This window comes from Oryctolagus cuniculus, chromosome 19 (assembly GCF_964237555.1).
Source record: "Oryctolagus cuniculus chromosome 19, mOryCun1.1, whole genome shotgun sequence".
NCBI classification, from domain to species: domain Eukaryota; kingdom Metazoa; phylum Chordata; class Mammalia; order Lagomorpha; family Leporidae; genus Oryctolagus; species Oryctolagus cuniculus.
The window spans coordinates 44,301,199-44,315,253 of NC_091450.1; the positions used below are offsets into that span (position 1 = coordinate 44,301,199).

At 59.9% G+C, this 14,055-nt stretch overlaps 1 protein-coding gene across 7 annotated transcripts in view; it reads right to left on the reverse strand.

The window, feature by feature from the left end:
• Nucleotides 1–14,055, reverse strand: part of SRRM3 (serine/arginine repetitive matrix 3) — a 51,994-nt gene that overhangs the window by 22,564 nt on the left and 15,375 nt on the right. For all 7 annotated transcript variants that reach the window (XR_011384570.1, XM_070064483.1, XM_070064487.1 and 4 more), the window contains exons 2-3: nucleotides 7,284–7,554; nucleotides 2,016–2,117 (exon numbers count right to left, since the gene is read on the reverse strand). Coding sequence is in view for 6 of the 7 variants with exons in the window: in XM_070064483.1 (XP_069920584.1) it covers nucleotides 2,016–2,117; nucleotides 7,284–7,516 (335 nt within the window). In the remaining variant the exon portion in view is untranslated. The remainder of the gene's footprint in view (nucleotides 1–2,015; nucleotides 2,118–7,283; nucleotides 7,555–14,055) is intronic.

Sequence of the window (14,055 nt, forward strand, 5' to 3'; positions counted from 1 at the left end):
TCCAGGTGCTGCCTCTTCTGGACACCCTCGTGTGTCCCCATCTCTCCCCCCACTGAACAAGTGCAGGGCCTGAGGCTACAACACTCGAGGGGCTGTGCTGCCTCCCCCTTCTCCTCCCCTCTGACAGCTCCAGCACCGAGTTAGGCAGACAGCACAGACACTCTGTGAACACGCACCAGAGAGAGGCCGTGGTCTGCAGAGAAGCCACCATGGGCCCTGGGAAGCGGGACTTGGTGGCCATGTCCTGAGCAGGTCACAGGAGTGTGTGTGGTGAGTGGCAGCCAGATCTCTGTGGCTTAGGTAAGTAGAGACAATGGGTGCTGCACACTCTTTTTTTTTTTTTTTTTTTTTTTTTTGGACAGGCAGAGTTAGAGAGAGAGAGAGAGAGAGAGGTCTTCCTTCCATTGGTTCACCCCCCAAATGGCCGCTATGGCCGGAGCTAAGCCGATCTGGAACCAGGAGTCAGGTGCTTCCTCCTGGTCTCCCATGGGGTGCAGGGCCCAAGCACTTGGGCCATCCTCCACTGCCTTCCCCGGGCCACAGCAGAGAGCTGGACTGGAAGAGGTGCAACCGGGACAGAATCTGGTGCCCCAACCGGGACTAGAAGCCGGGGTGCTGGTGCCGCAGGTGGAGGATTAGCCTAGTGAGCTGCAGCGCCAGCCTGTTGCACACTCTTAACAGGAATTTGCTTGAGAAATAAAAGGAATCTGTGGGGTGGCTGCTAGAGGAGAGAGCAGGGTTGAGGGAGGGACAGGAATTGGGAGGAAGCCTGGGAGAAGGGAGAGCAGGCTGGGGCTGCAGGGGTGGTGATCACTGGAGAATCCCCGGGAGGCTTCAGGCCTGCAGCCACACAGGATGGGGGAGGAAAGGGTGGGAGATGTCCCAGAGAAACTCTGGGGGGTGTTCAAGGGCGTGCAGGTCAGAAAGCCAGGGCCCCTGTGGTTTGTAGGCAGCAGCGGGAAGAATCTGGTTGTCGGGAGGGTTGAGCAGGGAGAGGAGGAGGCCTGCCCTGCCCTGACGGCGGACTGGCCAGGGCCTCAGTGCAGGAGGACAGCAGGAGCCGCTGAGGGCTGCCACGAGTCTGGGCTGCCAACCCGGGACTCCTACACTGGGTCTGGAGAGGAGGAGGCCAGGCAGGCTGAGCCCGGCTTCCCAGGTCTCCCGTGAGCTTGCTGACAACCCCGAAGCTGCCTCGGACTCTGCTTTTCCTCCTGCGCTGGCCAGAGAGATGGGGGCTAAGCAGGGGCAAGGTGGGGAACCCTCCACCTGTACCCTCTGCAGAGGGGGCTTCCCCGCTTCCCACCGAGGGTCGCCTGTTCCGACAGCGCCTCTTGTCCTAAGGTGGCTGCAGCAGGAAAAGCGCCCACAGTGCCATGCTGCTGTGGGTTTGTGTTCGGGGCCTGCTCCCCAGATGGTGCCATACATGGGGAGAAGACCAGCCATGTTGGCTCCTCTACTTTGAGACAAAAGCCACCTTCCCATAACTTCCCCGTTTGATCCAAAGCCTGCCCCTGTGACAGTGTGGTAGGCTACGGACACACGACCGCCTTGGAGCCCGTACCCTCTACCTGGCGCATTTGGCCTTGAAGCAAGGGCACTGGTGAGGGGGGTCTCCAACTTTGCTGAGCCCATTTTACAGGTGGCAATAGCCAGGGTGCAGAGGAATTAGGTCAAGAGGGTCGCGCTGTCAGTCAGGGGTAGTTCTGGGGTCGGAACGTTTCTGAGGTTTCACGACTTGCACGCTGTGATCTAGGCTGCCCCTTCCAACCTTCCTCAGCTGAGCCACAGACAAAGCCCCGGGGGCAGGCACAGCAAGGCCCTCGATGGTCCTTGGAACCCCTGCCTCGCATCCTGGGCCAGGCCCGGAGTCCTCTCTTCTTCTTGCCATCTGCAGTCCCAACCACCTGAGGAAGTGCCCAGACTGCCTCCTGCACTGCCAGGGGCCCTGGTGCCTGCCCCATCCCAGCCCCACCCCCGGCCCCACCCATGACCCGCCCCCATAAGCCTGCACTCACAGGTGGGCCCCAGGCCGGTCGTCCCTGGTGAGCACTCCCTCCTTCTCCATCAGCATCTGCCGAAAGGTCCCAACCTTCTGCCGGATCTCCTCTTCTGAGTACCTGCGGGGGGCACACTCCATGAGCACTGCTCTCCAGGCTCTGGTCCCCTCCTGAGGGCCCTCCCCGCCCAAGCCCGGGCCCCCACCTCCACGTCAGAAGCCCACACTCCAGCTTGTGATAACTTGTCTGAGGTCACAGGACCAAGGCAGGCCCCGGGCACTGAGGCTGCTCCAGAACTGCTCACTTTGCACAAGCACACGACTAAACCAGCAACCAACCAAATAAATAAAGCAAAGGAGGTGGCGAGAGACGACTCTGGAGAGGCTGAGCCCTGTTCCCTCCCACGTCTGGGTGCAGCCTCTCTCTAGAGATGGCGGGGAGAAGTGAGAAGCCTGACTTCAAGGCAGACACAGCCTTTTTCTGCTGTCTCGTCTTTGATCCAGCCTTGGGAGGTCCTCAAAGCACCCCCACCCCAGTGGGATCAAGACTGCCCAGCAGCTGATTGGGGTTCTGGTGCTAGATCCAACGAGTCTCTCTGCTGCTGGTTCTCCCTGCCTCCCTGAGCCCACTCTCTGGCTAGGGACCAAAATCCAGAATATCTCTTCCTCATTCCTCATCCCATACCCTGGCATCAGTCACTACCCTCTCCGAGGCATTGTATCACCGTGACAGCCGCTGCCCTGGCCTCCCAGACCCTGCGGTGTCCACGCTGTGTCCACGCTGCCCCCTCACACAGCCCCTCATCCTGTGCCTGCCGCATAGTAAGGTGGCTAGTGGCTGTTACTGAATGATTCTTGGAGTCCCGCTGCCCTCCCGGGTCTGCAGGTCACTGTCCTGGACAGTGGACCGTCCATTTCTGGGGGCAGAAAAGGAATGGGGTCCTGTGTTGTCCCTGTCGTCTGTTCATTATCGACTACCTGTCCCCACAGCAGGCCCAGCCCTCCCCACTCAGCCTGTCCATGAAAATGGGACACTGTCCCCTCCCTCTTCCCCCTCCACCTCTCTCTGCCTTTCTTCCCTGCACTCTTTCAGCAAACAAGCACAGGGGAGTAGCTTGGCAGTCCTGCTGCAAAGCCTTGGCAAGACGAACACATCCTTTGACTCACGAGTGAGCTTGCAGGTGTACCCTGTGGAGAGGATCATGGCTAAGCACCGAGACTTGACTCATTGGATGTTTACGGCAGGACGGATGCCTCCCGGCTGGCCTTGGTGCAGTGCCAGCGCGTGCGTTTCCATGGCGACCGATGCCTCCCAGTTCCCGGCAGGTGGTTATGCTCTGCTGACTCGTCTGTACCCTGTGCTGGCCTGGAGGTCCTTGCCGGAGGGCAGGGGCCTTATCTGTCTGGTTTGTTGTAGCATCCTCAGTGCCTGGCATCGAGCCTGCCACATTGGGGGCATCCAAAAATTTTTGGCAAATGAGTGTTTGGTGATGGAGTGGCACTGGAGGTTGGATTCTTATCTTGGAAAGACAGCTCTGGTGGCTGCAAGTAGGAGGAGCGAGGCCTGCAGGCCAGGAGCCTGGCTTTGGGCCTAACATCTTCCCCGGAAGGGCAGGGCTGGGGCTTGGGGTCCAGTTGAATCTGTTGGGGGTTGGGTAAGGGGCACCCCTGCCTCTGAGCTGGCTTCCCTGGACCCCCAGCTGGAGCCTGACTGTGGATTCTGGCTCCTGTGTAGCTACATGGGGAGGGCTGGGTCCTGGCTTGGTTGGTTGGGGCACTATTCTTCCAACCTCCTACTTCCATGTAGCTCGGGCCACCCGGTGCTGGGGACTCCACACCAGCTTCTCCAAGCTCTGAACCCTGCTCCTCTGTGTCACCTCAGACCCTCAGCATTTGCTCGGAGGTCCCTTGACCTGGTTTGCTCTCTGGGGAGTACAGGCCCCCCTCAGCCGGAGCCCCAAAAAGAAGGGCCAGTGGCCCCTCTCTGAACAGCAGAGGCAGAGAACAATGGCTCCCAAACACCTGCTCCTCAGCATACTGGCTTGTCATTGTCACCCACACAAGGACCAACACAGCACAGGCCCTCAAACCCTGCTCAGCCCCCGATTCAGAGCCCCGGGAGGAAGACAGAGGCTGGTGGCCCATGGCGTGAGGCCTTGGGCCTGGCAGGGCTGGGGAGGAGACGGCTAAGGACAAGCCCAGGCCAGTGCACCAACAACACAGAGTGGGGTTCAGGCCAGGGTCCACGTCCCCAAGCCTGGGGGGTGGTCAGTGGAATGTGGGATCCCAGCAAGACCTGAGGCAGCCCAGACTCGGCATGGGGTGAGGTTCCATGACCAGCTCAGAGGAGTGTGGAGGGCATCTCTGCCTCAGGGGACCCAGGGATGACATGATTATTGAGCCAAGAGGTCTCAGGTGTGGCCACCACCTGAGACCCCTCAGGGCCAGCCCTCCCGGCTGAGGCTCTGCGGGGGCAGCGACAAAGCGGCCAGGCAATACAGCCAGACGCTCCCTCCTTCCTGGCTCCGTGACCTTGGCAGATCACACACTTCTCGCCTTAGCATCCACATCTGTGAAACCTTTCAAGGCTGTCCCTAGGATGAGGTGGAGCAAAGCAGTGCACCCTGAACCTGGCACGCAGCAGGTGCTGGGCGCACAGCAGTGATTGGAGTGTGCTCACCTCCAGCAGTGGGGACGGAGGGTTCATTCACCCCAGGGCCCCTACCTCCTTCCACCGCTCACCAGACAGGCCTGGTGCTGGGGCTCTGGGAACCACCTGCGCTGCTTCTCCCTGCTTTCCCGGGAGGTGAAGGCTGAGACGGAGCGGGAGGCTGCTCCCTTGGGAGATGGCAGAGCCAACACCTCAGACTCAAAGGCGAGAGCTGCGGGGGGCGGGAAGTGGGGCAGCAGCGTCTGTGTCCCTGCCCCTAGCTCCTCAATGCTCCCTAGCCTGTCTGGCTCCCTCGGTCCCCGTCCTACTGTGGTTTTGGGGACCTCCCTGGGGGCAGTTCTGGGGGTCCCTGGAGTAGAAAATGCTGACTTTTGCTTCTCCTTGCCCGAACCCAGGGCTCTGTTCACTGCAGCCCCAAGCTGGGGGGAGGTGCCCTTTGTTGTCCCCATTTCATTGAGGGGCAGACTGGACCAGGAGCGGGGAGGGCTCAGAGCCCCACTCTACCCGGGGACAGAGCCGTGCTCCGTCACTCCTAAGAAGACGGGTGCAGAGTTGGGGACTGGGGTGGGCACACCCAGCATGAAGGTGGGGGCCGTGTCCGTGCCCTCTCTCATGATTGCAGGCTGCACGTGCGGCGTCAGTCCCCATTGAGTCGGCTGCCATCCGTCACTATTAAGGGAAAGGATTGCTTTTTAATGGGGCCAGAGAGAGGGTGCTCCTGTGACTGGCGGGGATATTTGTCAAATGCCTGAGAACCCAGGAAATAAATGCCAGCAAGCCAGTGCTTCTGGAAGTGGGTTATGAATGACCAGAGCGGATAAAGCAGCAAGGGTGCCCGGTGCTTTGGAGCCCTTTGTGGGGACAGGTGGGGAGGGGGCACTGGGCAGGGACCCTCGGGACAACCCCAGGAGGCAGGTGTCCCTGGTTCACAGGTGAGGAAACTGGGGGGCGGGGTCTCAGTGCAGCAGGGGCCCCCTCAGCCGACTGCTGTGAAGGGAGGGGAGGGCAGCGCTTTGGTGGGAGGGGCAGATTCCAGGCTAAGGACCCCCTCCGTGAGGACCTGGGGGTGGGAGGGGGCCTTGGCTGAATGTCTGGACACCTTGTGGGTGTTTTTCCAGAGAGGCAGAGGCCCTAGAGGCTGGGGCCCCACATCAGGACATGGCCAAAGGCCTTAGCCCTCTGCCAGGGGGGCAGAAGGGCCATTAGCGTGTGGTGAGAGGGTGGGGTTTTTCCAGGGGGAGGGTGTTCAGGGTGGGAAGGGGGGAGGGGGGAGTGTGGTGAGGGGGAGGAGTCCTGTCTGTCTCTGCCTCACTTGCTCCCTGTTCACGGCACCTGCCATACTCCTGAGTCTCCCAACTCAGCGGGGTTTGCAGGCCCGTGGGCGCTCACTTCCTCTTCCCACACCCACAGTGCACCAAACCCGCTGCTCTCCTCTCCAACCTCAGCGTCCATCCCTCTCTGCAGGGAGCCTCCCCGCCTCCGCCCGCTACCTGGCCCACAGCTGCAGGTGACCACCAGGTCTCTGGAGCAGCTCACCAGGACGCTGGGCTCAGGCTCAGCCTCGGCCTTGCCTTCCTGATGGCCTTTAGCAAGTGAACCTCGGTGTCTCCCCAAGCCCCACAGAGACGGTGGCCCCCGTCTTGGCTGTCTCCTGGGGAGCCCACGAGGCCTGGTGGGGGGCAGACACAGGTGCGGCTTGGGAGGACAGCTGTACACGGCTGGCCCGGCCCCCAGGTGGCCCCAGGCACGAGGGCTTCTGATTCCCCAGCGCCTGGACAGTGTAAGTCGGGCAACAGGCCCTGTGCCCCACTCTTTTGGGGTTCCTGGGAGCTGCCCCCATGGGGACAGCCTTACTCGCTTCTCTGCCTCCAGGAGTAAGGGGTGTCTTGCCCCTGTTAGGCTTTGGTAAGGGGTCCTAAACCCCACTGCCTGATGGGGGCCGGGCATCACACACACACTTCCTCCTTCTCAATCCCACAAACTCCTATTCATGCTTCAGAGCCCACTCAAATGCCTCCTCTCCTGGCAGCCCCTCCCTCCCCTTCCCAGCCTCTCCCCGAGCTCCTGAAGCCCCTGGGCCCGCTCCTGCCCTGTCCTGCAGCTACGGTTCTGCCGTGCGGTGGCAGAGCTGGCTGCCTACATGTCGCTTTCTGTTCTGAGCTGGCGAGTGGGTGCGGGGTGGTCTTTGATGACAGAAAGTGAACTCCAGTTCAGCTCTGGGCCCTGCCTTGTCCTGCAAACACGGTGCCTGGCCCTGTCCAGGAAGAGACCACAGGTTCCCCTCACACACAGTGAGGGCCTGTTGTGCTTTCCTACCTGGCTGGAGCACCGGCTCAGACCCATTTCACAGAATGGGATACTGAGGCCTTGCCTGGCCCTGGAAGGGATGTTTCCAGAGAGCGAGGAGTGAGTCAAGGCCCAACCCAGAGCATGACAGAGCTGGCCTTCAAGGTCGGCTTCTCGGTTGAATAAATCCACGAATGAAAAGTGGGCTGGACTCGCCAGGGTCCCCCCTCCACTGGCCCGGATTCCAGCCGCTGGCCTGGAAGGCCCTCCGGCTCCCCCGCCCCCGCGAGCCAGGCCCCGCCCCGCCCCGCCCCGCCCCGCCCCGCTCACCCCTGCTCCTCCATCATCTCTTGCAGCTCCATGCACTTGAGCTCCACGCGCCGCTTGCGCTCGTGGTCCAGGATCTCGCGGTGCGCGCGCTTCACCAGGCCCGGCTCCGCGGCCCGCAGCTCCTCGTCGGCTCGGGGCCAGGCCCCGGAGGAGGCGCCGGGCTGCGGGAAGCCGTTGGCGGCGTCGGGCGGGGACGGCATGCCGGCTGCGCCATTGTTCACGGTGGAGGACATGGCGCCTGACCCCGGACCGCTGGCCTCGGCCGCCCGCCCTGCGGACACAGACACCAAGAGAGTGGTCACTTCTGGGCCACCTGCTAAGCCCCTCTCTGCGCAGGTTAATCCCGGGGATTTAAAAGCCCGCGCGTGGCTCTAATCCGCTTCCCCTCAGCCCGCAGAGGGGGGGCAGATGGCAGGTTTGCACCTCTGGGTCACACCTCCGGACCTGGGCAGGGTCGGACGCCGGACCCTCCCCGTCTGTAACCGTGTCATTTTCCCCATCTTGGAACCGTGTCATCTCCAGGGTCCTAGTTAGGAGAAACCTCTCTGTCTGCAGCCCCTGTAGGAACGCCTCATATGCCTGATCCCTGCATCTCCCGAAATCTGTTATTCTTTTTAAAATTCATTCACTGGAGACAGCGTTGTGGCGCAGGGGGTCAAGCCACTTCCTGCAGCACCAGTATTCCATATGGGCGCCGGTTCGAGTCTGGCGGTTCCACTTCTGATCCAGCTCCCTGCCAATGTGTCTGGGAAAGCAGCAGAAGATGGCCCAAGTGCTTGGGCCCCGGCGCCCACGTGGGAGACCAGGAAGAAGCTGCTGGCTTCCAAGCCGTGCAGCTCTGGCTATTGTGGCCATCTGGGGAGTGAACCAGTGGATGGAAGACTCTCTCTCTCTCTCTTTCTCTCTCTCTTCCTTTCTGTAACTCTGCCTTCCAAATAAACAAATCTTTCGAAGAGCTTTAGGTATCTGAAATGCAGAGAGACAAAGATCACTCATTCCCTGGTTAACCCCACAAATGCCTGCACCAGCCAGGGCTGGGCCAGGCCAAAGTCAAGGGCCAGAACTCAATCTAGTCTCCCACGGAGGTGGTAGCAACCTGAGTACCTGAGCCATTACCGGAGGCCTCCCAGGGTGCACATTAGCAGGCAGCTAGACCGGAAGTGGAGCTGGAACTCAAACCCAGGCCCTCCAACGTGGGATGCAGGTTCCCAGGCGGCACCCGGGCTGCCACACAGACACAGTTTTCACCAGCTGCTGGCTGATGTCTCCAAAGTCAGCATTCCCAAGGCCACAGGACTGTCCTCTGTTCTGGAGACACTGCCCCTGTTGATGTGACCAGAGGTGACGGACCTTGGCTTTCCTGGCCGCCGTGTCCTCCTGTGGGCTCAGGTGGGTGGGGTGGGAGTCAGCATGGCTTGGAGGTGAGCAGCCCTGATGTAGAGCAGACAGACAGACACACAGACTCCAAGGACCTCTGTCTTCACGGAGGGGAGGTGCCTCCTGAGCTATTCTCATCCCCTTTCTCCAAGGTTCTGGTTGCTAAGCAACAGGAAGGCCTCCTTCCCCGGGAGTGGGGTGGAGGGAGGGGGGAAGAGAGGCAAGGACCAGGCGTGCTCAGACCTCCCCGATGGGGCCTTGCCTGTGCCCTCACTGGCCACAGAGTGGGCAGGGTTCAGGGCCATGGGCACTGGAAGTCGGGGGAGGACTGTGAGAGCACCCGAGGCTCTTCGGGGGACAGGGCGGCAGGAGGAGACGGGAGTGATGGGGACACGAGCTCCTCTCCTCCGTCCTTTCCCCGGGGTCCCCTCCACTCGCTGTGGGACCCTGAGGATGCTACCGCCCCTCTCTGAACCTCAAACGGCCACCTGCGCCCAGGAGCACCACCGCCCCAACTCCTCAGTACAGGGGGTCCTTGGGCTCAGGGTCCTTTCTGTCTCTGTCTCTCGCCGGCCCTGCACCCTGCTGCTGCTTGCTTTTCTTAGGATGGTCCACAGATACCACCGCTCACTAGGCCCAAAGCAGAGGCCCAGGTCCTGGCCACAGAGCATGGTTCACGGGGGCCCCCTCCATCCGTTGGTCCCTTGGGACAGGGACATGTGTGGCTCTTGGCTTCCTGCGGCCCAGCCCTCATCGAGCTTGGCCCCTTCTCCCCTCTTCTCAGCTCAGCCCCTCCCATGTCGCAGTCTCAGTCCAGGCCCCGGCTCCGTCCTCTGCCCCATCGGCAGCTTGGCACGTCCATCCAGAAGCACATCAGACTGTGTCGTGCCCTGGGTCACAGCCTCTCCCTGGGGTCCCACCTGACTCCTGCTGCCCTCAGAGTTACTGCCCGTGGGCCTTCCCTCCCCATTCTGGCTGGTGTCAGCCTCTCACAGTTCTTGCCCCTTGCCGTCGTCATTGTGTTTCACAGTCTGGCTCCCCATGGGCTGAGGACCGGTCAGCTTTCAGCTCCTGGTGCCAGCCAAGTGCCTAGCAGGTATCTGCCTAATGTCAAAGACAATGGCAGAGGAGGTCGGGTAAAGGGCCAGGTGGCCTGCAAGGCCCCTGCTGCTCTCTCACAACTTTACCCTCCTGGGTCCGCCCCTTCCTCCGCCCACCTCCAGCCCCACAGCTTGGGCCAGCAGTCCCCAGACAAGCGCTGTGGCCTCCTGCCCTTGCGCCTTTGTTCACGCACCTTCTCTGGCTGGAATCCCTCTTTCCCTGCTTCTCCATCAAAGAGACTCCAGCTCCCCCTTCGGGGCCCAGCTCGGAAATCACCTCCTGCAGGAAGGACGAGCCAGCCCTTCCCTGCGCTCCCGCAGCCCTAGCCCTGCCTCTTTGGTAGAAAAGTCAGGTGCTGGTCGCGGCCTCTATTCTAGAGGGGGGAGCTCTTGGCGGGACGGGGCCATGCCTTCACTCTGGCTCCTCTGAGCCCCAGCACAGGCAACGCAGGGGCTGCTCTGGGGAAGGGGAAGTGTGGGAGAAAGGAGAGCCCTTGGAGCCAGGAGCTGAGCAACGCTGCTCTGCACGCCCGCCCTCGCGTGCAGCCTAGAACTTGACCCAGGCTCCTGGGGAGCAGGAGTGAAAGCTGCAGAGCAATTTTGAGAGCACGCAGATCTCCAAACCCCAAGCAAGTCTCTCTCTGGCCTCAGAGGGTGCTGGGCGATGCTGCTTGGCTGCCGAGGGCTCTCTTTGCAGAGCTGGTTGAGATGGAGAGGAGAGGGGGGTGAAGACGGGAGCTGGCAGAGGCAGACTGGATGCGGCCAGGACAGAGTGGATTCTATCAGTTTCACCTGGTGTGCTGCAGAGGCGCCAGGCAGGAAACTAGGCAGTCATTGACAGGAGGGAGAGGGAGAGAGAGAGAGAGAGAGAGAGAGAGAGAGAGAATTCTCTCCCCAAATGGCTGCAGTGCAAGGACCGGGGCTGGGCCAGGTTGAAGCCGGGAGTCAGGAACTCCATCCTGGTCTCCCACATGGGATGCCAGGGGCCCAAACACTTGGCCATCTACCGCTGCTTTCTCAGGTGCATTAGCAGGGAGCTGGATCAGAAGTGCAGCAGCCAGGACTTGAACTGGTGCTCCAACATGAGGTGCCAACATCATAAGCAGCAGCCCCCAGGTTTTATGAGACCACAGTGAGAGTTCAGAAGGAGAAGGCGGGGCCAGGGCTGTAGCATACTGGGTAAAGCCGCTGCCTGTAGTGCTGGCACCGGTTCAAGTCCCGGCTGCTCCACTTCCAATCCAGTTCTCTGCTATGGCCTAGGAAAGCAATAAAAGATGGCTCAAGTCCTTGGGCCCCTGCACCCATGTGGGACACCCGGAAGAAGCTCCCGGCTCTTGGCTTCAGATCGGTGCAGCTTCGGCCGTTGTGGCTATCTGGGAGTGAACCAGCGAATGGAAGACCTCTCTCTCTCTCTCTCTCTCTCTCTCTGCCTCTGCCTTTCTGTAACTCTGCCTTTCAAATAAATAAAGAAATCTTAAAAAAAAAAAAAAAAGGAGAAGGCGACCTCGTGTGGGCGGGTGCTAATATCCTGTGCTGTTGTAATTGGTTGATTGATCGACCCATCCTCATAAGGAGCTGACTAATGTATCAATGTCAAATTAGACACAGGTGGTTAGCGGAGAGCCACAGGGGCTCTGTCCTCTCCCAAGTCTCGTCCCGTCTGTTCACGGCTGACTGGGGAAGCTCTCCTAGCCTGATGAGCAGATTCGCTGGGGATACCACCTGGGGTTGTAAATTCGGGGTCGGAATCCAGAGGGACTCAACGCATGGGAAAGACGGGAGGAATCGGAAGGGGAAACAGGACAATGCAAGTCCTGAACCAATTTTCTAAACTGGGAGTTGGGTAGACGTGGTGGAGCAGCAGTATTTTTAGGATGGATTTAGGGATTTTCGGCGATCACAGACTCCATTGGAGTCAAGATCATGGTGTGACTGCCAGGAGTGCGTATTATCTTGGGCGATGTCGACCGAAACACGAAGCCTGGGAGGGGGCGAGTGGGAGAGCACACTGGGGGTCAGAGGAGGACTTAGGTCCGGCCTGGCTGAATCCACCGAGAAGTTTGTCACAAGGGGCTTGTCCGACATGGCAAAGCCAAATACGGAATGCCCAGTCCAATGGAGATTGAATTTAATATTTGGGACACACTTCAACCAAAAAATTATTCACTGTTGATCTGAAATTCAAATGTAATTGGGTGTCCTATATTTGATACGTCAATCCAACCTGGGCCCCTCCCAGATGCACCGAATGGAAATCTCGGAGAGAGCGTGCTGGGGTTCCCCAGGGGATTCTGATACAGCCCACCTGGGCGCCATGATGGTGAGCAGGTGGCCGGAGCAGGCCTTCCGAAACTTTACTGGGTTTCAGAATCACCCGTGGGGAAGGTTGTTGAGCAACGGAACTGCCCAGCATGTGTGTGGCTTAGCCATTAAGATGCCACCTGGGACACCTTCTCCCACATCCTTGGCTCTGGGCCCTGAGTGCTGAGAGGCAGCAGGTGATGGTTCAAGGGATTGTGTCCCTGCCACCCATGAGCGAGACCTGGATGGAGTTCCCAGCTCTGGGCTTGAATCTCTGAAGTAAAAAATTAAACAACATGGGCCAGCCCCGCGGCTCACTAGGCTAATCCTCCACCTAGCGGCGCTGGCACACCGGGTTCTAGTCCCGGTCGGGGCGCCGGATTCTGTCCCGGTTGCCCCTCTTCCAGGCCAGCTCTCTGCTGTGGCCAGGGAGTGCAGTGGAGGATGGCCCAGGTGCTTGGCCCTGCACCCCATGGGAGACCAGGAGAAGCACCTGGCTCCTGGCTTTGGATCAGCGCGCCGGCCGCGGCGGCCACTGGAGGGTGAACCAACGGCAAAGGAAGACCTTTCTCTCTGTCTCTCTCTCTCATTGTCCACTCTGCCTGTCAAAAAAAAAAAAAAAATTAAACAAACACAAAAACCAAACACACAGGTCACTGGGTTCCACCCGCAGTCTCCGATTCAGTAGAGCTGGCATAGGGCCTCGGGATTTGCATTTCTAACAAGCTCCCAAATGAACTCAAGGCTGCCGGTCCATGGAGCCATACCAAGCAGAGCCAAGCAATTGGGTGGCTGCTGGAGACGGTCAGGACCTGGAGTCGACTCCGGCCCAGTCCAGCAAAGGGTTGTTTTGTTTAATAATGATCAAAACTCTTTAAAAACCGCGAGGCTTGTCCTACTATGATGAGTGAGCTTCCCATTCCAGGAGCTATTCAAACAGGAGGCACTCCATCATTCATTCACTCAACTAACACTCATCAGCGTCTTGCCCAGGCCCCACCCTCTTAGAAGCCAGGGATTTGCAGATGAGCAAGACCCCAGCCTGGCCCCCTGGATGTTCTCGGGTGGCTCAGGTAAACAGCAGTGGTGTGTTGTGATACAGGATGTGGGGTGTGTCTGTAGCCCCACACGTTTGGTCAGGGCAGGAGGAGACAGTGATGCAGAGCAGGTGGGGCCTGGATCAGGATTCAAGAAGTAAATGGGTTGACTTGAGGACTTGGGGTTCACTGGCGGGGCAGGCGTCTTGGATGACACTGGGTCTCTGCTTGGGTGACCATTTATTGTGATGGGGCACATGGAGGAAAAACTGTGTGTTGAGGGTGAGGGGCTTGAGGGGGTCTAGCAGGCAGGTATGGAGCCTCGAGATGCATCCCCAACTCCATATTGCTCTGGTCTTCGGAGCCACCGTCATTGCTCCTCTCTGGAGGCAGAGTAACAAATGGGAAGCCTTTTGTCTACAGCTGATTGGCTGAGGCCCTAAGCAAGTGCCTCCTGATTGGCTGAGAGGCCCTGGACCAGGAGGAGGGCTGGACTCCAGGACCCCATCCATCCATCCATCCTTTCCTACCAGCTTCACTGCCCACTCCCAAACCTGGAGCCCACCCCTCCCTGGGGGATGGAGCCAGTGGCCAGAGCCACCAGCCACTGCTGGAGGTCAGCTGAGGCTGTCCCGAGCGCTGGATCAGGTCCCGAGAGCAAGCCTGGATTCTGAGCCCATAAAACTTGCAAGCAGATGAAAGTCAGAAAGTGCTAGTGCCTGCCCACGGGGAGCACTCCTGCTGCCGCCAGCCAGCAGGCGTTCAAGGGCCAGGGGGCTGCTTTCCAAGCCTCATATCTGGGGCCCTGGTCTTGCCCCCCCCCCGAAGGTGCAAGCCTGGGTCTCCTAAGCAGGCCTGGTTATGGACATGATGAGCCACGTTCTGGGTGCAGGGACCTGCCAGATCAGCCTGCTGGTGATTAACTAAAGGTAAAACTGCCCATCTGTCCTGCAAGGT